The 24,863-nt window shown below is 40.8% G+C and overlaps 1 protein-coding gene across 8 annotated transcripts in view; it reads right to left on the reverse strand.

Moving 5' to 3' along the window:
- The window catches only part of ENOX1 (ecto-NOX disulfide-thiol exchanger 1), a 371,690-nt gene that overhangs the window by 15,383 nt on the left and 331,444 nt on the right, over positions 1-24,863 (reverse strand). For 7 of the 8 annotated variants that reach the window (XM_057409722.1, XM_057409716.1, XM_057409719.1 and 4 more), the window contains exons 13-14: positions 13,545-13,652; positions 8,540-8,596 (exon numbers count right to left, since the gene is read on the reverse strand). In XM_057409722.1, the coding sequence (XP_057265705.1) occupies positions 8,540-8,596; positions 13,545-13,652 (165 nt within the window). The remainder of the gene's footprint in view (positions 1-8,539; positions 8,597-13,544; positions 13,653-24,863) is intronic. The other variant, XM_057409723.1, reaches the window with a different exon arrangement.

Genomic DNA, 24,863 nt, shown 5'->3' on the forward strand with positions numbered 1-24,863 from the left:
TTTGAAGTACACTAATATAGAATTCACCAATTCAAGAGTAAATTTAAGAGTGTGCTGATATAAAAAAAATAAAGGGTTGAAAACTGGTTTGAAAAACTATCTGGCATTACAATTATAGAAACAACAATGAAAAAAATTAGAAGAGCGAACATAAGACCTTGCAAACAAAGCACTTCAAACACACCTCTATGGATCTAGTATTTGTTTGTCTGATTTATCCTACATTGTTTTCAGGATTGTTTTCAGGAGTGAAGATTAATTGTATTATGGTGCTCTCGACATCCTACTTTTCTGATCCATTTGCCAGAGAGATGCTTTTTACTTTTTCATTACAAAGCTTTCACTATTATAACTTTCACCTGCTGAGTTTAGGCAACTAGCAATAATCTGAAAATGCCTTTCTCATTGGAACTGTCTCTTTATATTGCTCTCATTGTATTTGTGCACATCTATTTTATGGTAATGTACATATACAAAATAGAGATGACTAATATGAAAGTTACTTCATGCTTATTTTTGAAAGTATGATCAGGTTGCTTCATTTTCTAAAGCTGGATTTATGTGTAGGTTCGTGATGAGTTAACACAGATGTTTTATGTGATGCGAAGGTGGTTGTTTTGCAAGTGAAAAGGTAATTGTCATTTTGCACACCTTATGCTAGGGAATTGCAGCAAGCCCATGGTTAGCTGAATGAAAGCATCACCTGCCTACCAGCTCTGCTGAAGTCATAGTAGGAGGGGATAGTTTATGTTTACTTGAGACTGAGAACTTATGAAAGCCCTTTCAAAGTCTTTAACACAAATATTGCTCCAGCAATCTCCTAAAGAACAATGCCCTTCTAAGAAAAAGTTAAGGAGAGGAAAAAAAGGAAATTTGTTTCCCTCCTGGGATGTGTAGAATTGTTTTGGAAATGTCTTTGTTGAAATAAAAGGAACTACTTTGGGGAAAAAAAAAAAACAACCAACTTTAAATATTTTGTGAGACTAAACAGTTTTCAGAAAAGATTTGTATTTGAAAATTATTAATTTAAGGCATACAAAACAACAGGGTAACCCCCTATTCACAAGAATCTCCACATCTGAATATACAGAAAATACTTGAAACAAACATTTTGGAGCTCTCATTCCTTTAGATTGGATCATGATTAGGACCACAAACTCTTCCTAAGGAGAAGGACTTGGGGGTGCTGGTTGACAAAAATCTCAACATGACCCAGCAGTGTGTGCTCATAGCCCAGAAAACCAATCGTATCCTGGGCTGAAGCAAAATGAGTCAGGTCAAGGTAGCAGATTGTCCCCCTTTTCTCTGCTCTTGTGAGATTCCCACCTAGAGTATTGAGTTCAGGACTGGGGCCCCAACATAAGGACATGGACCTCTTGGAGTGAGTCCAGAGGAGGCCATGCGGATGCTCAGAGGGCTGGAGAACCTTTCCTATGAAGACAAGCTGAGAGAACTGGGCTTGCTCAGCTGGTGAAAAGAACCTTGGTAGAGAGACCTTAGAGCAGCCTTCCAGTACATAAAGGGGGCCTGCAAGAAATCTGGAGATGGACTTTTCACAAGCACATGCAGGAGTAGGACAAGGGGAAATGGTTCTAAACTGAAAGAGGGTAGATTTAGATTAGACATTGGGAAGAAATTCTTCCCAATATGAGGGTGATGAGGCACTAGAAGAGGTCGTCTAGAGAAGTGTGGATGTCCCATCCTGGAAGAGCTCAAGGCCAGGTTGGATGAGGCTTTGAGCAACCTGGTCTAGTGGAAGGTGCTTCTGCCTGTGGCAGGGGGATTGGAACTAGATGATCTTTAAGGTCCCTTCCAGCCCAAACCATACTATGATTCTAAGAGATACTCCTTGAGATACTTAAGATACCTCTAAGAAGAGATATCTCCTTGAGATACTGAAGTTCCTTTCTTGCTTCCGTCACTTTTTGCTGTCCTATTCCTTGAAGGACTTTAGCAAGTTGGAGGGAACATGAATTTGGTGTGCAATGCCCAGGAATGCAGCACCAGGCTTGTGGCTAAAGCACAGGCAGCCCATCATCCTTCAGGTGGCTGCAGGGGAGCCTGAGTGCTCTGACAGCCAATCTGCCTTGTACACTGTGTGGGTTAAGCACACAGCTGTGTGGGTTAAGCACATAGCTGCATATGCTGAATGCTGTTCCTTACTAGAAATGATGGGCTGACTCCTGTATATTTGTGCAGTATAAATACTCTGTGAAAATGCTTTGGGATGAAAGGCTGCTCATAGTGATCAGATATTATTAAAATGTCAAGTAGCTCTGGGCATTGAAGAACTGTTTCCCCTGGAGCTTATATGAAATTTAAAGTCAGAAACTTTTGTGACTTGCCGAGTAGGTGGCTGATTGGGTTTTATCATTTTGTCTCAGAGTTCTCTCTTCTCCTCCCCCAGATGACAGGAATTCACTCCAATCTCAAGCCAAGTTATGATGCTACTCTAACACTTTTAATTAGGGACATGGGAAGTGGTGTGATTTCTTTCTGCACATTAACAAAGGGGTTATTGGTACAGTCCAGATCTGTTTCAGATAGCACACTTTGTGTCAGAATATACCTAGGTCTGCTGTAGCCATTTGCCTTCCAGCTGAACCTGTGACACTCCCACAGCCTTAGACTGTAGCTGAAACTGCAGAGACTGTGATTCAGCAGGCAGAGTTTTGCACTGTGCTAAGGAATCTATACTGCTGCCCTCTAACGTGCTGAACTGGGCTGGGACAGCCAAGGGAGGACTCAGGGGAATTTGATTTATCAGTATGTAAGAACTTCTGAAGGCTGAACAAGTTCTTTGATAGCATGGTCCTAAAGAGCCAGTTAAACTCCTGTTATTTTTCAGGCCTCACAGTATTGAATTCATGAGTTGGCCATTCCTTGCGCCTGCTGTGGCAAGTAGGAAAGCTGCTGATCTGCCAATGGTCATAGCTGCTTGAATTTTTCACACTCCACGTACCTTAAATTTAAGGAAATTAGAAGAAATGAGTGATGGAAGGGCTATAAATAAATGCCTGACATGAAAAAGGCAGGGAGTAGAAAGAGGCGCAAACACACCTCACCCCTTGTGCTGGCCCCACCAGGACATGAATAACCCAAATACATAGAGTGAATGGTCTCTGTAATCTCTGGGGGCTTTACACGCCACTCAAATCAGGGTACAGGGTCCTTGCACCTTCTTCTAATAACAAAACCAGCCATGACAAGAAACCAAACCCCACATCTCTCTCTTCTCAAGGGGCTATCCTCATCCCTGCACTGCACCATTACTCCTCTTTGTCCTTTTTAGAAAATTAACTGCACTTGTGACATGAACTGATTAGTTGACTGAATACAGTCTTGCAAAGGGGAGCAGTTAGAACAGAGGGGCTGAAGAGAGCACATAACCCATGCTCTTCTCTGGAAATGCCATTTGGAACCTTCTCGGGTGGAGGAAAGATGCCAACTTCTCTGTAGGAGGGTACATTACCCCTCAGCTCTTGGATACAGAAAGGCTGCCAGCACTATCTCCCTACCCTCAAACATACCCAGTTGTCAGCACCTCAGTTTTTGCAATGCCCACTCACTCCTGTGTGCTCTAGAAGAGCCTGCTGCAAGGGCCCCAGTGGTGTCAAGGAAGTTACTCAGTGACTCATGCCAGCAGACTGAGGTTGAGGTTCACAGCATACAAACCTGGGAAACTGGGATAGAAAAGAAACACACATTTCCTGATGTGTGCAAGCCTTATACTGAGCTTTTCTAGCCTGTAACTTTAGGCCCAAATTGCCCTTATAATAGCATGTTAAGCATATTTTTTATCAGGAGCCTATGTTGTTGTGGGAGGAGAAAGCCTTTTGAAGAGTGGGCTAGTCAGGAAACGGCTGTTGTACTCACAATGAAGTGAAGCAAAAGCATCTGCAATCACTTGGGATCTTCATTATTAAAGGTGACCAGCTTTTCTCTCATAGTCCCAAACCACTGGGATGATCTGAGCAGGCACTGCACTCTTCTAGCTCCTCTCCTCTTCCTGTGTTCAAGAACCCTTTTCCTGTTACCTGGCTCAATGTGAGGCAGTCATACCCCATGGAGGTACCCCATCCTATGGCAGATGTGTACTAACACATACACCGACACAGGACATTCAGAGCAGGTACCCTTGGCTGCTTCCCTTAAAGTACAAGAACTGAACTTGTACTTTCCTGTAAAAGGACAGTAAAGTACAAGAACTGAACTCTGATGAGTCTGATGGAATTACAGGCTTCTCCAAAAATTGAAGTGGGTTAGGTTTTTAAATCTTTGCCTGTCTTGTTGGAAAAATGAGCCTCATATGAGTCGTCTTTACTTGTCTTTAGTAGAGATCATCAGTGATTATCCTACTATGTGAAAACATAAGACTAGGGTGTAGTTAGGAATAATATCACTTTCAATGTAGCATAAAGTGAGCAGTTTAGTAAAACTGTTTAAATATGTCACTTAAATTAATATTTCAATTAAGGGAAGAATACACATCAAATCTAAGATGCTTGGTTGAACTGGAGGAATGCTCTGATAACAACTGCAAGGATTCAAATGGAAAAATGAATCCCTACTTAATATTATTGATTTCATGTCTGGAGAAAACCCCACAGAATATTGTGTCCAAGCTGCTGGAGATGCTAACTGGAGGCAGACAGACGAATGAGGTCAAAGTCATCACTTTGTTCAAACAATGAAACTCAAACAGAACAAAATGCTGGTAAAAAAAACTTGTGTTGAAATCAGTTTTTCTCTCTCAAATTTTAGGCTGATGAGAATTTAATTATTGACTTCAACAGAGTCAGGACTTCACCAAGCAACCGCAGTTTGAGCATTCAAAATATTTCTGTGATCATGACTCACCTCTTGCTTCAGTCTGAACTTGGAGGACTGATACTCTTGACTACCATTTTATGGCATATCTACATAGGAGTTTTTCACGAGAGTTATCTAATGAAGGCAGATAACTGACAGTGGAGAGCGCCAAACTCCTGGAAAAAGATCACTGAGTACTTCTAAAATAAGGCCTGGTAAAAAAAGAAATCTCCTTTCTCCATTAACAATAGAGGGATACCATGGATATCAACCTTTTCACCCCTAAAACAGGGATATATTCATCAAGGCTATATAACTTACTTGCATGCAGTGCCCTATGTATCTTGAACTCAGCAGTCAGCAAGAGGAGAACTTTGATCAAAACACAGAATTAACGTGTATACAAAAAGGCTCCACAGAAAGACCCTACCTTGCAGAAAAAGTGAAGGAATAAATTGCCTTTATGGAGTTAGCCACAAAACATATGATTAGCATTTTCAGTTTGCAAAATGTTCTTTACTTGTGCATACCTCCCAAGCAAGGTGTTTTTTCATGTTGGGACTAATCAGCTTCCAAGACTCTGGGAACATCCTGGAAGAGGATTATATCTGAAATTATAATTGTCTGTTGGCCATTATTTTCTCTTCAGCTAAGACAGAGATGTGAATTAAGTATCATTATATGCAGCAATGAAGAGGAAATTAAAAGGGGGGCAGATTAGGAGCAAGAAGCAATCTTTTCCTAACCACACGGCTGAAGGAAATGAACACTCAGTGACAGCATGACACAGTTCTGGATGTTGAAGCCTCTGTTAACACCAGGCCAGGATCTCGGGCTCCATGTACCACTTGAGCCTGACATTTGGCCTTTCCTGACACCGAGTATAGCTGGGAAATGTCAACAGCCATAACAAATATTAGTGCATGTACCTGGCAAGTCATTCATGAAACATCCTCATAACTGTTTACAAAAGCTTGTAAAATGTTTTCCTTTCTGTAAAAAAGTAGATATAGTAGCAATACACTAAGATTTCATTTTCTTTCCCCCCACTCAGATTTGTATGTGAACTGCCAGGGCAGGGAGGGTGACATTGCAATTGCTTCAGCCTCTTGGTTAACAGTGCTCAATTCTCCCACCAAAACTAGAGAAAAAAGTCTGGTCTATTTATAGTTTGGGCACAATTCAGGGGTGATGTTTTTTTTTTTTCCAAAGGTGTCCAGATTCTTATTTCCCTTTCAGGATGCTCTCACATAATGGAAATGTAGAAAACATACCAGGATAGGTCTAAGTATAAATTTTCATCTGTATCGGCTTTTACGAAGAAAAATATTTCCAGGTTTTCTTTTAAGAAATAATATTTTCTAATGTAACCCTAACCTTGTATGATGCAGACCAGTGCCATTAGCAGAAAAGCTGAGAACTGCAGAAAACAATATTTTTAAGACTACAATATGGGCTTTCTTGATGTGCATGCAGTGTGCCTGAAGCTTCCACTGTACTTTCTAGGAGCCTGATTTTCTGCAGAGTAAGTAATCTAAATATGCCACAGTGTGAAGATTAGATATAGACATACGTTGCCATTTTTCCTTACCAACACCTCCTACTATTGCTCAGCATGTAGAGGTATTTCATTTTCTGAATTCAACCTGTCAACTGTAACAAATATGTCCTAATCCCATTATATGCACCACAGTTCACTAACAACCACATAGGAGCCACGAAGCCTTTTTCTCTTTGATCATCCCAGATTTTCACTCTGGCCAAGGGCAAGAACCATGAAGTCTGCTGAGAATAGATGTGGAGAGACAACCTGCAAGGCACAATACCTGAGCACTACATATTTGGTATAAATGACAATTGTTTGAAGAGTACCTCAACTTCCGGTTTACAAAGTTCATTACTGTAACAAATGCTTAAACATCAGTTCTTTCCCTCTATTTCTCTACTTCCATTGTGCTGCTGTGCTTTCTCTGATTTCATGGTGGCATAATTGTTGAATACATGGCTGCAACTGTGACTCAATAATTGCAGCTGTCTGATCTCCCTCTTCATCATGAATTTAGGTATTGACTTCTTTTCTCAGTAGTCTAATATTGCTATGATATCATCACAGGAAAAGCTCATGGAAAAGAGAGGCAGAAAATAGTTTCTATCCTATGAAAATTCAGGCATTTGAACAATTCCTACTTGTACAAACTGGAACAAAATACTACATTTTGGAAAATTTACCACTAAATGAAGATTCTGACATATTTTGGTTTAGACTGGGAATGATGTACTGAAACACTGACTTTACACAATTGAAATGTTTCATTTTAATGCTATTTTAACCTTCATATTATATAGAAATAAAACTTTCAGGCTCTTCTGTTTTATCCAGTTACATATGAGCCAGAATGATACAAGTTGAAGCATTTGGGTAATTTTTCTTTAAAACATTTCAATCCTGCAAAACATTGTTTCATCCACATTTTTAGAGAGGAAGCAAGTTCCTTTAGAAAGTTTCTAAGTCTTACATCTGTAAATTCCTTTAGGAAACCTGCAGCCAACTGTCGTACAATGACAAATTTTTAGGTGGCAAATGTGAGCATTTGAAGATCATCAGTGGATTAATGTCTTTATTTTGGTTTGCAAACAGAATCTTTCAAAGGGACAATGAGACGCCAAGCAGACAGACTGCAATTGCAGATTTGTTGGAGCTATCAGACAATATTGAATGTATCCTGTCCAAATGCTGAGAGTTATGAGGCTCTATTGACTTCACTGCGGAAACAGGCCACAATGAATGAGATTCAGGAAAGGATTAAAAAAGAGGAGACAACATTTCCTTATCAAAAAGCAGTCCACAAAACTTGAGCCTTCCCTTCAGGTTTAAAATAAAACTTCTTTCCTGGCTGTGCCATTAGACAACACATTGACTAAAACAGATGTTAAATATATTGGTGCTCAGACTGTTGCTAGTTCTCTTGGTTAGGAGGAAGATATCATATATAATCAGTTTTAATTTTCATATGTTTATTACAAAGGACAAAGCTGCATGGTTTGGATGACAAACATAGCAGGGAAGCTTTCCTTTTTTTCTCTCTACCCTTATCCAAATTGCTGTTTTGACTCCAATCACAAATGGAATAACAGAAGCAATTTTCTTTTTTTTTTTTTTTTGGTGGCAGGTTTGAAAAAGCATGACCTTAACAAGTACTTTAACAATTTTGGACAAAATAATGACTCACTGAATTAATTCAGTCTTCTTGTGCAAATTAACTGTTTCCAAATTATACATGCGTATGAATCACTTCACTCAGAACTGAAATATGGCCAGACTTGCTCAGCTGCAAGGTGGCAGCCAAAAAGACAAACAATATAACTTTGTAGCTTCAGTAGTCCTGGACAGGACACTAAGGCAAAGCATTTCTCTTGCAGTCGTTTCTATGGTATCTTTAACACCCACATACAGCTAGTAGGACATTGGTTGTTAAAGTCTCATCCAAATAAATCCTACAAAGTCAATTGCATGGAACCCAATTTATCTACCTTAAAATGAAGTTTGCTGGGATTTGAACCTGTGGCTTCAAAAAAAAAAAAAAAAGAAACAGGCACTTCAAACCTGTGCAAATCATTCAGCCATTCTATCAGCTTTAAGACATAAACAGTAAATTTGAGACTATATGCATGCGTGCGTATATATAGGTGTATGTATCGTAATCTATACATCGATAGCTGTACCTACATTTGCTTGAGATTCATCATGCCCATTGATTTCTGCTAATTCCTTGGCGCTTTTTAACTGCAAAGAGTGAACAAAAAACAGAACAACACAAGCACATTACTTCAGTATTTCACACAGTTATCTTTGATTTATTTGAAGGAGCATTTTATAAACCTTCCAATGAGAAAACCAGATGGAGCATATAATTCAAATGAGTTTTTGCTCAAGCCGTTTTGAAACCAACATACTTAAGGCTTGATAGGTTGAAAAAAAAAAAAAAAAGGAAAATAGCAAGACTGGGTCATTATTTTTTAAATAATAAGATTAGAAAGCAGTTTCAAGATACAAAAAGTGCACAGAATTGGGTCTCAAGAATAATAAACAATTTCATTTCCCATTCTTGTTGCTATTAATTTAAACTTTACAGTATCTGCAAGTTGCCACTAGCTAAATACTATTTTGCTAATGATTACTTTTGCACTGTTTAAGATGCCAAAGTGTGACTATGTTTCCTTCCCGAGGAAGCATCCAAATAAATGACATGACTCCTGGGTATGATGGAAAAAGAAGTGAAGAACAGTTCTTTTGTATAACCAGTGGCAGGAAGAACTGAGGACACACTGACAATTCCAAATATATGTTCTGAACAAAAACTTTATTCTTCCTCCTGAATTGGCTTTCTGGGTAAAATCCAGGATTACACTGGGCATTGCAAAAACCACTTCCAGGATATTTAAGGGAAGTTCTAGCTTGTACCTCAAAGCCACAGTGAAAGATGCAGTTGTTCATCCTGTGACTGAGCAAACACAGAAAGGAGGAGACACTGCAGCTCTCCTGAGCCACTAAGCCATGGAGGTTTGTACGCTTAAATGAAGGACTTGGAACCTTTTCCTCTTTTGGTAAATCTCAGAAGAGTCATGCTTTTATTCTAACTTAATTCAGAGTACGTATCTGTGGCAGTGGGAGATAGGGAGCAATAAAAGAAACTTTCCTCTGCAGTCCTTGTGTTTTGCCAAAGAAACTGGGGTTGATGTAACCATTGATGATACAGCTGCGATCCTGAATGACAGCAGTCCTAAACCCCAGATGAAATGGAACACCAGTTTGTTTTATTAGGTGTGTGAATCTGTAGCACTGGTGGACTATCACCCTAGTGTGGCTACATTGCCTCCATCATCTTTCTGCTGTGTGGCATCAACAACTAAACTGCATGTGATTCATTTCCCAGCTTCTCAGTTTCCAATCTGACAATTAAGGTAAGAAGGCCATAGTCTCTGCATACCTCATTATAGACTCAGAGAATCACATAGGTTGAAAAAGACCTTTAAGATCAAGTCCAACCATTACCTCAGGACTGCCAAGTCCACCACCAAACCACCGAGGGCCTCAGCTACATGGTTTGTAAACAGTTCCAGGGATGGTGATTCCACCACTGCCCTGGGCTGCCTGTTCCAATGCCTGATCAGCCTTTTGCTGAAGAAATTTTTCCCAATATCCAGCCTAAACTTCCCCTGGCACAGCTTGAGGCCATTACCTCTTGTCCTATCACTGGTTACTTGGGAGAAGAGACCAGCTACCTCCTCACTCCATTCTCCTTTCAGGTAATTGTACAGAGATTTATTATGTAGGGCTGTTAACTGCACCAGTTCAGGAAATGCTACTCATGCCACTAAACCCATCCTGACAGAGAGGGAGGGGGGTAACAATTCCTGATAAAGTAGTACAGAGGATAGTTGGGGACTGTAAACTCATCAAGTCTCCTGGTTCAATTCACTGATGCTTATCTTTCAATACCCTCAAAAAGTCTGCAATTTATACTGACAGCAGGGTGATGCATTTCCAATGAATGCTACATGTTTTTCCTACACTGAAAAAATAAAGATCCTGTGAAACCACCTCCCTTTGAGGATGTCTGGTAGGAAAGAGCTGAGATAGCTACTTCCAGCCAAGCACCAGAATTAGGTATTTCTGCATCATGGTGTGACTGAAAGGCCATTTCCTGATTCTGCCAACTCTTCATTATAGAAATTCACCTCATGTGAACAGTCCTGTTCAGTTAAGCTGAATTACTCATCTGAATATGACTCCAGAAGAGTGTGCTCAGGCATGTAAAATTGTTCTGCATGCTAATTCCATGCCCTGCGTGATCAAAGAGTGCTGTTCATTACTTACCTTTTACCTTTCCTTTTCCAGGTTGATAAAGTGCCATCAGCCCTTGGTGACTACTGGCTCATTGGGCAATGCTTTGTATGCATTCTGCTGGTGACATACCACCCCCAATCAGCCACATGTGCATTTGATGGGAAAGTTTGCTCAGCCTCTAGCTTACATTGATCTGGAAGTCTTTCACCTCGCCATGGTTTCCCACCATCATTGCCCTGGCACTGCTCCACTGGTTAATCTAATGCAGACAGAATGCTTGAGTCTTTCCATCTCTTTTATTTCATGCCATACTCTGAAAGGATGCCAGAACTCAGGCAAGAAGGTGCTAGCACCCACACCTACATTGAGAGCACTGCAATAGGAGGTGGGGTGAGCCAATGGAGATAATGGTGGAAAACGTATGGGTAGAACATTTTCAGCTGCATTCCCACAGGCTAATGGGGTAAAGCCCCTTTTTTTTCCAATATTGGTTGTTTTTATTTTCTAAATTAAAATTTAAAATATTTTCTTCTCTCACATCCTAAGTAATGAAATGTTGGAATAGGAACCTCAGAAAAACATACAATATTGGAAAAACAGGACTTGCCTTACCCCCTAGGACAGTTCCATTGCAGGTCGGTGGGGAGTGTGATGTTATCAGCAGAGAGCATGCTGAGGCAACATACTGAATTAGTGCCAGTAACAACCAAGGGCCCTCCTGGAAGGAAAGGCGAAGGATCGAGGAGTCAGTCATTAGACATAAGTCTGACTCAAACCAGTGGGCATGAATCCATCTGACAAACCAGAGCTGGTGGCCACGAGACAGATCTGATGCAGATGCCTTTTGGATAAAGAAATGCAATATGGTGCACAAGCCAACGGGACCTCTCCAGCAGGACATCCCAGCCTGGACACAGCTGGGTTGGTGCAACTGGATCAGTGTGAGATGTGCTGAGCCAGCAGACATGTTCAGACACAGCTGCACCCCTCTGCCAATGCCGACGGTGAGGCAAGGCAGGATCCCCCTGCCAGCTTGAGATGAAAAGGAAGATTTTAGCACATGTATCGCAAAACTAAGCCGTGCAATCGAGGCAGGAGCCTGGTACTATTTATTTTTGAATGAAATGTTCATATTTACTTGAGTCCACCGGGTGATTTTCAATACTCGTTGTGGATAAAACACACAGATGAGCTCTGGTGCTTGTAAAGGAAAGCTGTGAGCCTTGGCAGGTGGGGGTCTTTACTGCTAGGGCTTCTGCTGTTTGGGAAAGTTTTGGAACTGGTTCAGGGCTGTTGGAGAAGCACACTGGCTGTGTAGTACTCCTTAGGAATTCTGGCTACTTACAGTCTTGGCTTTGGGGGTGTTTCAGAACTAATTCTCAAGAGAAATGCAGATCCACTCTGCTTTTCTTCCAGCTACAGTTTTGTCTGTCTGCCTAGCATGAGCGCACATTTGATTCGCAATTAGTAGGAGTCTGCAGAGATTCAGAAGGCTGCCCTGGTGGTCCCTGCTGGGACCTAGCATTACAAGATCTTCCTATATGGTTTGGCAGTATTTAATTGCTACCAAGATGCAAAGTAAATTAATGAAATTTCATTGTTATTTAAGTATTTCATAACACTATACCTTGCATGCCATGTACAAATGGAAATGAGATACAATTAACTCAAGAGATCTCATGGATTTTTGTGTTTATAAAGATTCTGTCATTACCAAATCCATTCTTCCTCATGACATTTGTGACTTACAGTCTTGTATCAGCTCCCATTTGGAAGGTTATCTCTGTAACCAGAACTGCTATGTACATGTATCTGAACATAAAAGCTTATTTTTTTCCCCCAAATCTAAATTATTAGTTTCTATAATGTATTTGTCACTAGATATGTTCAAAGACAAACATTAAATGTGGAACAATACACAGCTTGCATAGTGAGTATTAAAAAAATCTGAAATAAAAATAGTTTAGTTTTCCCAATATATACATTAAATGTATAAATATCTCTGCAGCCATATTCAGACATGCATGCTGAGAAACCTCGAACATAAGAATCATCAGCATTTTGAATCTCTGCCATCTAATCAATTCAGATCCCACAGCCTTTAAATTGCAAACATTTAACCAAGTCACCAAATATTTTAGCTCAAAGTTTATATAGAAAGCATTAAAATAAGGTCTCAAAACTGTGCCTGTGCAGCAAAGGTGGGGATTTGTGATCTCAGTGTGTCCCAGCCACATGGTCTATAAAGAACACGTATTTGAGCACACTGTGCTTTCACACAGTGCAATGTTCCACCTACAGATTTACAGATTGAACACCAGATTTTCTTTTTTGCTTCTACAACTATCAGATATACTCAGTGTCATAAGACACTTTAGTATCAAAGAAGGCATGATAATCAGATTTACAGAGGTTTGTTTCTCACTGCTTAAAGAAGTGCCTTGATAACTGTTTTTTTAATGCCATTATGATAGAGTTTTGTATACTCATACCTGCATGAATAACACACAACATGCCAAGCTCTTTTGTTGTTTTTTTTCAATACTGGTCTTAAAAAAAACAGCTGTTTTGTTTCAGGTATATTTAACTCCCTGTGCTAATTCAGAGAGAGAAAACACACACCACTGATATCTATGTAGAAGGATAAGAGGAAATGTTACTAAAGACACAATTGTAAATACTGGATCCCTTTTCACTGTTTTCTCAAACTCTGTATTAGCCTCAGCTGTGTTCACAAATGCTAATCAGAGCAGACACACAAGCCACATAAGGTTCTGTCTTGCTCATAGGATATTCTGTGGTCAGACTTCTACAGATTTTGGAGGTGAAGCCGTGAGTCCTCCATCCCCTTAGCCAGCGCTTTAATCCCACCACAAATACTCACCTGTTCCTGCAGGACTTTAAGCATCGCTTGTGTATGTGTTTGCTCTTCCTTGGCTTGCTCCAGTTCGGATTTTTTATTATTTAATTCTTCCTGTATGCTTAGCAATTGCTGAACAAACAAAAGAAATTTCTGGTTAGCATTGTCTGGATCCAAAGCGGTTTTAAATCCTCATTTTGATAAATCCTCACTTCAAACAATGCTTTGCAGTCTGCTCCTACATTTATTGTTGTTGCATAATCTGCTGTGTCTAAATGGACCAGAGGTAAATTATTTTCATCTGCATCTCCTTCTGCAGCACTGCTCCACGAATAATACATCTGTTAATGTGTGTTAAGCTATTTGTTACATTAAAGTAGAAATTCCTGGTACAGTATATCACCCACAGAGCGACTGTCACATTCATCTGAACCAAAATCTTATTTGTAGAAGTATATGTGCTGGTTTTAATAATACTAGGGTAAACACTATGGTACATAAATAATTTAAAAGCACAGCCTTTTAATATAATTAGTCATTGGCCCACAGCCATTTTCATTCTATGCAAAGCAATATTCTGGAAAGCTTTCACACTGAGTTGCCAAGAAGACAAAAGCTTTCTTTTTTATCCCTTGTGCAGTGATATTTTATTAGATCAGGAAGACTGACACCCTACAATCAATATATCAGCCAGGAAGACTGCTGATCTGAACTGTCAAAACAAAAAGCTGTGACCAAACCCTATTTTTATGAAGATAATTCTGGAATGTAGGGACATCTATAAAAGCTCACGTCCCCTGGTCTTGTCTAACTTTAGGTTCAGCATAGATTTATTGTGACCGTCAAGAGCAGATCAGTAGATTCAATTAATTCTGAAATAATATTTATATATTTTTGTATTGATGAGATGACTGTTAGATACTGCTGAAGAGCAAGAAGGAGAGAAAGACAAGATTAAAAAGGAGTTTATGGTGCTTTTGCTTAGTGATCAAGAAAGGAAACTGTGATTTGCTGGGGCCAGATATTGGTTGTAAGCACACTCCTTTCTAAGGACTTCTTGAATGAGGAATTTCAAGGTCCAGTTGGACAGGGTAACGTGGTCTAGTGGAAGGTGTCCCTGCCCATGGCAGGGGTTTGGAACTAGATGATCTTAAGGTTCTTTCCAACCGTAACCATTCTACGAACCTATGATTCTATCTAACTATGTATCTAAGGATCTAAAGCTTAGTTTATGCTTGTGCTTAGGACTGGTAACTCTGACTCAAACCAACGTTGCAGATCTTCAGCATCTTGGTAAGTTACAGACAGCAAAACTAGAATAGTCCCTTCCCTTGTTCCACTGCACTGGAAGTCCCAGGAATCAAATGATTTGTCACCAGTATTGTTTTCAGAGCTGCTTGGGAACAGATGACATTTCAGGGACTGATGGAGTTATTGATAGTGTATGTTTGTTGTATTGAACACCACTATGATGGATTAATTCAGCCATTGAAGTAGAAATGAATGTGGTTATATGTCTGATTATATCTCACACACTCTACAGTCCAGATGCGTGAGCTTTTTAATGGGTCTTGCTGCGCACAATGCTCTCTGGAAGCATTTAAGAGACATTCAGGTATGTGTAGTGACTCTACTGCAGCACCAGAGAATTTCAGAACTCAAGATTTTCCATGAAATAACAACGTCTGTTCCACTGATGCTCTCGCCCAACCATTTCTGTGGGGAAGCTGTACCTTGGCATTCCGCGACCAGGGATGGATCGCCACCTCAGGCTTGTGTTCATCTTGCCTGTTGGGTACTAATCCCAGTGTTTTCAGAAGAATCATGGAATTTGTTTGTAATGCCATATGTCACGTGCTGGTACCCATACAGGTCCTTAGCACAGTTATAGCTTTCCAGACATTTCATAACTTTTTATCCCAGAAGGGACCATTTGGTCACCCCATGTAACCTCTTGTTATTACAGACCATTAAGCTTTATCCATGATAGCTCTAGCTGATCTCTACAATTCAGAAAGAAGGGACTTCAACCCTCAGAAGAGAAGCAGAGCATACAAGACACCAGAAAGATAGCTTACGCCCTTTCAGGAGTCACTAGCTGAGACACCTGAGGTTTGGCAAGCAGATGTGTTACCTAATAGGGGCTGGTGAAATATCCTGTCTTTCCCAGTTGCAATCTGTTGGGCCTTACACACGTGATCATGGCTAAGGTTGTTAAGAGAAAGGCATCTTTTTGCCCCATCGCACAGTCTTCTCTGAGCAGTTGTTATGTCTCACCTGTGTGGTCAGCCTCTGAAGATTCAAATATAGCAGTGAAAATGGACAAAATGATCCTCAGCCAGCAATGCATCTAGCCGATTATCTACTGGGGGAGGGAAACCCTTCCTTTTGCCTCTAGTCAATGTGATTTGATCATCGTCATTGTCCCACTGAGGAGCTACGAGTACTAGGGAGTCTGAAGAAATCATCACTAGAGATTTTGTTTGCTCCACAGCCTCTGAAGGAAGTGAATAGCATGCATATCCAAGAAGAAAACCACCACCAGCCAGACTTCATCCTGTTTCAGAGATTTTACTCCAGTTTCTGGGAGAAACTAGAGCCCACCACTCTGAACAATACAAATTCCCATCTGGAAAATCCCAAGTGAGTTTTCAGTCCATCTCTGTCCCTGGAAAACCTTTTCACTAGTGAATGACTGTTACAAATGGGAAACCAAGTTTCACTTGTGGGTTGAACTTGTTACACGTCCACCAGAACTGAAATCTCCTTCGCTATCCTACCCATCCCCTCCCCATGTTTTTATCATGGCCAAACTTTACCTGCAGATCAGTAACCTGCAGATCAGGTTACCAACTTCCACTGTTTTATTTTCACATCTCCCACTGTGCTCTCCCACTGTGATTTAGTCTAATTTTATTTCCCTTCCTTTGATCCTGACTTTTTCTGTTTTGTCTTTGAGGTAATTTTTCCAAGAGTGCCCGAGCATTGGAGAAAGTGGTGTGGAAGATAATTCTCTGCTCTGAAAGCATGAGAGAGAGATGTTTCCTGCTCTTTGTACTTGGCTCTGGACCAGCCAGGAACAGGAATCCCAGGAAAATACCTGACATATTTTGTTTCCCCAGGGTAAGAGTGTGCATTTTGGTTGCAGTGTGAGCTGCAAAGCACCTGATATAAAACCTTCCAGAAGTCTTAATGGTTAAATTGTCAACTACTGCAGGCTTATTGTGTGTGCATAGGCTCCTATTTTCAAAAGCAACAAATGGGTCCTATTTTCATGGGGGAGGAAAACAGAGCATCTGTAACTGAAGTACTATATTCCCAGTCATGCACAAGGTTTTATACTCAACAGAACTGGGATCCTCCCACCCAGCTCCTGAAGACATCAGAATTGTATAAACCTTGTATCCATCCTCTGGAGGTTTAAACATTTTTTTTTTTTTTTTCTACCTTGTATATATCTCTAAAAGCTGCAGAACCTGCTAATTTTGCATGGGTCGGCTGCTGACATTTCTTTTTCTTGATGCCGCCACCAAGAAGTTGTAACTAGGAATTACACTTGCCAAACAGCTTATTTTTCTCTTCTAGTTCTCAGTTTGGAAAATGGAGAAATGGATTTGATGAAAAAATTATCAGCCTAAGACAGACAAACAGCCTGAAAAATTTCAGCACAAACACGTGATGTTTGGCAAAGTTAGAAGCAAATGGGAAGCGATGTTATACTGGTAGGAATGAAGCAAGTTTCGTAAACAGGGATTGCTGTCATGCCCATTTATAAACAGACAGCCTCTCCATAAAGATTGTAAGAAATGATGCCAAGATGATTATATTTAATTATTCAGAATTATTTTGTTTTGCACATAAATGTGCTTATTAAAAATTCATCCTTTAGATACTTCTGCCCTTCAGGTTGCTTGCAAGTACACACCATGATCAATTAAAACAAAACACTGTTGTTCCTGGTTTTAATATTTGTTCTGTCTGATACTGTTCCACCTACTTTGCCATCTCATCCAGCCCTTCTACCAGAGCTTACCTCCTTGCCCAGCTACTCATGAAGCAAATGGTACCCCACTTCCCACCTCTTATGTCCTTCTGTCTTGTCTCACAGCTACTGCCAACAAAGCTATCAAAGTGTCCCTTCCTTCAATCTTGTCTCATCTCTCTGGTCATTTCCTTTAAGCCCTGATGTCCCTAGCTTCGTGGGACAGCCGTGGCATTCAGACAGCAGCTCCCCACTTCCCCAAAAGGAACTTCTCAGTTATACAGCCAGCAAATGCCTGGCTCATTCTTCTGTCTCTTCCAGGGGTCCTCGGTGTGTAGTTCTTTGGGTCCCAGAGGATCTCCTGTAAATTATACAATGGCCTTATCCCTGAGTGAAAATCCCAGTTCCAGGAAGCAGAAAAGCATTTTATGGTGCTCACTGCAGCTCTGAGGATCCTTGACAGGGAACACCTGCACAGTCTAGAGCTTCACCAGCACCAGTCTGGAAGTTCAGCTGATCTTCATGCGGCCAAAAACATTTGTCACCGTGGTTTACCCTAAGAGGTGAAGCCAGGAAGTAAGTCCAGGTCAGACATCACTGATATCCTCTTACAGTAATTTCCAGAGCAGAGAGAGAAAAGGACATAAAAACCCCTACATGTTGTCTCTCCAGACATCAGTCAATGTATTTAAGACAAAGGAAGAAAAAAGCAAGACAGATTGTCTTTCCCATGGCAGCTCTGGAGCAGCTCTGAATAGAAATAGTAAATATCGCTCTCCAGTGTTAAGCTTCCTCCATTCATGAGGATGAAATCCTCCCTGTACATAAATGGGTAGCTAATTTCTTTATATGGGGGAAGTGTGTGTGTGTGTTTTATTTTGTTGGGTTTTTTACACATTCCCACCTCCAATGCTGGATCTCTGTCAGAGACAGTTCAGTACCACCCATATTGCGTAGATCTCAAAAATGCAGACAGAAAATTACCATCTTAAACCAATCTTCACGGCTTCTGAAACATTAAATATAGATGGCATTATTGAAGCCAGCTGAATTACTCAGACTGTACAATGTGGTGCCAGTGTGGCCAAGAATGCTAACAACCGAACAACACGCAGTGCTCGAAATATATGAGAAGCCCTAAAGGGAAAGTAATAGCTTGCTGTTGTATACCACTGTGCAGCCATGAAATATTCCTTCTCCTTCCTCTCCTCCTCCCTGCTCACAGTTCTTCATCACTCCCCAAAAGGCAGTGTTACATGTATACATTTAAACATAAATTATGGACATATCTAGAAATGTGGTCTCCCACTGAGCCTAGCAGGACGGAGAAGGGTCTCAGAAGGAAAGTGTGGTTTCCAGCATGAAACCATCAACTTATCATGCTAAGAAAAGAGAGGCAGATCAGAAGAGACCATGGGGCCTGGGGCTGTACTTAAGATAGTGTAAAGCTGACAGAATAATGAAAAAGGAAAGCCAGCATTTGCCACAAGTTTAGCCATTATACTATAGATTGGTTCTGCTCTTGCTATTTTGGCTATGGTTTTCTCTACAGCTGCTTGAAACGAAGTATGAAAAGGTACAAAGACCTAAGGAAAGGGAAGTAAAGAAGGGCAAACAAAAGAACACCTCTGAGGTGGGAGCACTGATATTTGTCACAGGCTGTGGAGGCAGTTTCAGCAAACCCAGCCTGTTCAGCCGTGGGAAGCAGGCACAGACTCCCTCTCCCATTTCTGGAGTATCTGCAGAGTGTCCAGAAAAGATCTGGGGCAAACCTGTCTGAATTGTGCGTTTCAGTCACAGAGGGATGGTCTTGCACAGCCTAACTGAGCCAACTCAGTTAATGGCTGTCTTAGCGAACTCAGGCAAACTGAATCTTACTATCCGTATAATGTTTTGGGGCAGCATATTACTCTCTACTTAATACCTATAGGAAATATATCCCTATACAGGAAAAATGGGAAGATGTGATTCACTAGGTGCCTAAAATGAAGGCAGAATGTGCCTCAAATAAGCAGGTTGTATCTCAAATAAGGCCACCATTTTCAGTCCAAATTAAACGAAGGCTTGCACACCAAACAGTAACGCTGGGAAGCAGTTCTCACTCGCGCAGAAGTGTAGCCCTTTCCCTTAAACTACACTAGAATCAGAGATCTAAAAAATATGAAACCACAAACATTTAAAGGACTGCAGAGTTCACCGGAAAATTAAAACACTCACTTATGCTAGCAGTTTCTGAGGTTTTATTATCTTCTTTTCTGTAAAGTAAAACTTTGATGTGTGTCTTTTAACTTTACTTTATATAAAGAAAAAGAACATAGAATTTGCCAAATGGAAAAGGACAAAAATCATCAAGGAAAAGAAGTATTTCAAAATTCTGTTCATAAATACAGAGGAGAAAGATGGTAAATATTTCTTTTTGGAATCTTCCTTAGGTAGGAGGAAAAGAAACAACGAATCAAAATAAAATCTCAGGTACACAACTAATCGCAAAATAAGAATAAAAATCCCTCTCCCAGTACTTCCACAGACTGTCTGGAAGAGTGTCTTTTTCTTTTTGTAACACACACAAGATTTCATATCACAAATGGCCAGCACATGGCAGGCTTGAGAAATAATGAGAAAGTGACTTCCCAGCTGAGCAAATATGCATTAGTAACAAGACGCTGATGAGGCCAGACGAATCACCAAGGAAACAGGAGAATGTGAAAGGCAAGTCAAAGAAGCTTTAGAAATGAGCCCTCAAGGAAGTTAGCCATGTTGCAGCATCAGCGCAACATCCATCCATCCTAATGTATGACAAGGAATTATTAAAATAAAGAGTATGATTATGGATTTTTTTCAAAAATGTAAAAAGAAACTATAACATCACAATGCTTCTCACTGCTCCCACCTTAGGGTCCGCCTGTCTCACTGGAACTACACAGATGGCATTATTTGGGTGGATTGTGGAGTTTCAATGACTAAAGAGTCCTGGCCCTGACCCCCTTGCCCCAGTCACTGAACGTGTGCTGCACATGGGTCAACAGCCCAGCTCCTGCCTGTTGGACATCCACCTACAAAGTGAGTTTCCCTGCCTCTCTGGCCAGAGGCAAAGACCATGCTGAACATATTAGCTCCACAGATTAACCACCCCAGAGGGAGCCAAGGGGCTGGAAACACACCTGATGGCTGAGTGCATTCGGGGGCACTACTGAAGAGCTCTGTGCAGCTGTGTCGTGGTTTAAGCCCAGCCTGTCAGAACCACACAGCCGCTCACTCACTCCTCCCCTTCCTCCCCCCGCTCCTGGAGGGATGCAGAGGAGAATCGAAAGAATGTAACTCCCACGGGTTGAGATAAGAACAGTCCAGTAACCAAGGTATAACACAAATCACTGCTGCTGCCACCAATAGTAATAATGATAAGGGAAATAACAAGGGAAGAGAATACAGCCACTCACCAACTGCAGACCGGTACCCAGCCCGACCCGAGCAGTGATCTAGCCCTTCCGGGTAACTGCCCCCAGTTTATATAGTGGGCATGACGTGCTGTGGTACAGAATACCTCTTTGGCTAGTTTGGGTCAGGTGTCCTGTCTCTGCTTCCTCCCAGCTTCCCCTCCTCCCTGGCAAAGCATGAGACTGCGAAAATCCTTGGTTGGAGTAACCGTTACTTATCAACAACTGAAAACATCGGAGTTATCAGTGCTGTTCCCAGGCTGAAAATCAAAAACATGGCACTGTACCACATACTAAGAAGGAGAAAAATGACTGCTACTGCTGAACCCAGGACAAGCTGCTTCCTAAGGGAGATGTCTATTGTGCTCCCCACCCCCTGCTAGTAGATTGACTGCAAAGATCCCACAGCTTTACAGCAATCAGAGTAGGAGCAGGCAAGACTGAACCCAAGAAATACGCCAAATGAAAAAAAACCAAATAGATGGACACTGAAACTACCTAAAGGAAGGTTACAGAGAAGATGGACTCAGGCTTTTCTTAGACAAGAGCTGAGGGAGAATGGGTACATATTCAACAAGGAATAGTTCTATTAGATAAAAGGAAAACATTCCACAGTGAGGGTGGCCAACACTTGAACAAGGGCTCAGAGAAGCTGTGGAGTTTCCATCCTCAGAGGTACTGAGAACATAGCTGGACAAGGTCCTGAGAAAAAGTGAGAAACTCCAGAACAGCCCCTGTTTTGAGCAGAGGGTTGGTGTATGTGACCTCCAGATGTACCTTCTGACCTGTGTTCTGTGATTCTAAAGAACACCTAAATGATATCAGAAAACTAGCTCCCAAGTTGTTTTTTATTTTGTTTCTATAAGGCACAGTAATTCAGCCACAGCAGCTACAAGAGGCAGCGTTAGGAGCAGGACAGCAGTTGAAAGGAGAACGTGGATGAAGCAATGACTTTAGAGCCAGTCTACAGCTTTCCTTTGCCAAATAATCTTAAGTACATCTCTTCCTCCTGGACAAGTTCTCTTCGTCCAGCTTTGGGCTTCTGCAGCAAATGAGGGAAAGACCCAAGTCCTTAAGAACCTTAGAGAATCTATCCGTCCTCTCAGAAATGAAGTTCTTGCAGTTCACTAATAGATAGTTAATGCTAGCATCAGGGATCCCTCTCTGGTATCTGACTTTTACAGCACATTACAGAGTCTTTGATTTTCATGGTGACTTATGAAGGGGAGAAGTCTGATCAAAGCCCATTGCTCCTCACCAATAAAACTCCCTCCTACCTTTGTTAAATTAGGTGATTGGCATATTACATAGTCCTTGACTTTACTGGCAATTGGTGACTGGACAGGTGGGCTTACAGTTTACTCTGATCCTGACCAGAGGAAGAAGGCTGATCCCAGATGAGTGTCATATTCCCTCTGCCCTCATATCTGTACTAGGAGGCAACCAGGTGGCAGCTGGTAGGATGCACAGTCAAAATAAGACCTGATCATCCATTCATAACAACTTCATCTCTTCCTTTCACCTGCGCCTGTCCATTGTGGATACTTCCTTACCATGCAATTGCATTTGAACTGTATGATCCCATCTCTTCTCTCATGGACTGCAAATGAGCATGATGCAGCAACTGAGCAAATTAGATTTTTCATATTTTGATTTCATATTAAAGAAGAAATATTTTATTTATATTGAAGGAGAATTAAAAGACCTGACACATTTAAATTAGAAGAATGATATTAGGGAAGAGAATCAATTTGCCCAGTGTAATTCCACTTAAACACAATTCCTAGTTGTGGAAGCAGAGTTCCTAGTAATGGTAGCATCAGATACGTTTGGAAACTATGTAATCAGCAAGCCACTGTTATTTAGGGTCTTTTAAAACTCATATAAAATAACTAAACTGTAAAACTTAGCAGATTTGTCCTTTACTATCACTAGGCTACACAAGCATGTTAATGAATATAATAGTTGATTTACTTTGTATTTTAAATAATATGTTTATCTGATTATTTCTTTCCGAAGTGTTTGTTCTTGCTGCCAATCTCAGTTTAGCTTTATCAGTGGTATTATGCAAAAAGACGCTACCCTCCACCATTTTACCACTAGAACACCTATCAATCAAGATTATGGTGCTTAAAGCATCTGTGGACCCTTACTTACACTTCCCCTAATATTGTTGAAGTGATGGTGGCAGAAGTGGGAAATTAGACAATACTTTCAATAAGGAAAGGTTGTTAAACACAGAGGGAACCCATTTGGCTTGTCTGAGACCTGGTAAATAACTAGCATTTAACAGCCAGATGCTCTTTATTTTTCTTTTCTTTTTTTTTCTTTTCCTTTTTAATATAATCAGAAGGAGTGAGCATTTTCTGGAAGTTTAAATGTGGACAGTACTGTACAAAGCCCTGGAAAGCACAAGGGAACAAATATAATACTTATGGGAACATTTTTCTCTGTCCTCGGAGCAAACCTTTCTTAACCAGCATCCAAATATCAACCATTAGGTGAGAGAAGAAGAGACAGGCCTAGAAGTGAACATCTGGACTTTGGGTCCAGTCCCTCACACTTGTCTCCGCTCCCTAGAAATTTATGACTGCTGATAAATATTGAACTTATTACTCCAGTGCCATTTTTACAGGAAAACAGAAAGATCTAACTGGAATACATACAGCAGGAGTAGTAATAAAAACCATTTCCAACTTAATTATTCTGTTCTGTTTATTCAGCAGGTGAAACACAAATACAAGGGATAATGGTTTTTATCTCTTTTATTTACTCTTGACTTTAATACTATATTTTGAGAAGAATCTGTTTAGAGTTGTGCATAACCACACTGAGTGGATTATGTGCTGAATAGATGTTTGGTAAGCAAAAGGTCGGGGCTAAAAACAGACTAGAAATCTCCTCTGCATTTAGGCTATATTAATAAATATAGCCATAACATGCTCCATCTATTCAACAATGATGCTAATTTTAGTGCTAAACTCCTACTAGAACCTGTATATTCAAATGTAAGTGATTGTTATAATGGTCACAGCATTCACATTGAGCCAGAATTTTCAGCCAAAGGCATGTTTCCGTGACTTTTGACAGTTCAGGACATTTGTATGTGAGAGAAGGGAATGGCTGTGACAGTTACCAACATCTGTAAACGATCTGAGACCTGCAGAGCAAAATGCTAGCGGAGGCTTGCTGGAATTGGTGGTTGATTGCTTAGAAGAATGATGTGGAAAAAAGTCACACAATGGCCCTACTAGCTGTTGAAGCCTGGACAGAAACCTGCTTTACTTCCCTGCTCCCACTGAAAGAGAGTGGATCATGGGAATAGTCAGTTCTTCCACTACATGTATGAAAGAAACCTACTTCTCCCATAGGACAGGAGTGGGAAGGCCTGAGCAACAACACCTTGTAGAAAAAAAGTTCTGCTAACTCAGTGAGGACTTCTCAATATCGTCTAGCTCTGTTCCAGTGGCTGGAAATGGTAGAAATCCACTTCATTTCAAAGACAGCACAGCGAAGCCAACACTAGCTACCTCTGGCTTTTCTACTCAGAACGGTTACTATACATGAGAGGTATATAATCTTGCTTTAAAAGCTGAGAGATGACTCTTGTGCAATCTCACTTAGACCAAAGGGTCCACTGAAAGCCTGAAATGATTGCTACTCGTTTGGCATTTATCAGAGCCCTTTTAAAAAATGTGTATGTGTCTCAGATGCACATGCTATTTATTTTACATGCTAAATGATTAGTAAACCATAAAAGCTAGTCCTCAGTAAGTAGGAAATGTCAGGAGCAGTGTGGCCTTTGCATTAAGACCTTGAATTGCATATTGAACAGCAAAGACAGGAGGGTATTGAACAGGTGACTATTAACTGTGTACTCTCTGCCTGCAGCACTGAATGGGGAAGGGTCTCTGAGGTATTCAAAGC

Source organism: Pezoporus wallicus, unplaced genomic scaffold (genome assembly GCF_028554395.1).
Source record: "Pezoporus wallicus isolate ANWC-B61680 ecotype Strahan unplaced genomic scaffold, APGP_CSIRO_Pwel_v1 contig_2543, whole genome shotgun sequence".
In the NCBI taxonomy this organism is placed as follows: domain Eukaryota; kingdom Metazoa; phylum Chordata; class Aves; order Psittaciformes; family Psittacidae; genus Pezoporus; species Pezoporus wallicus.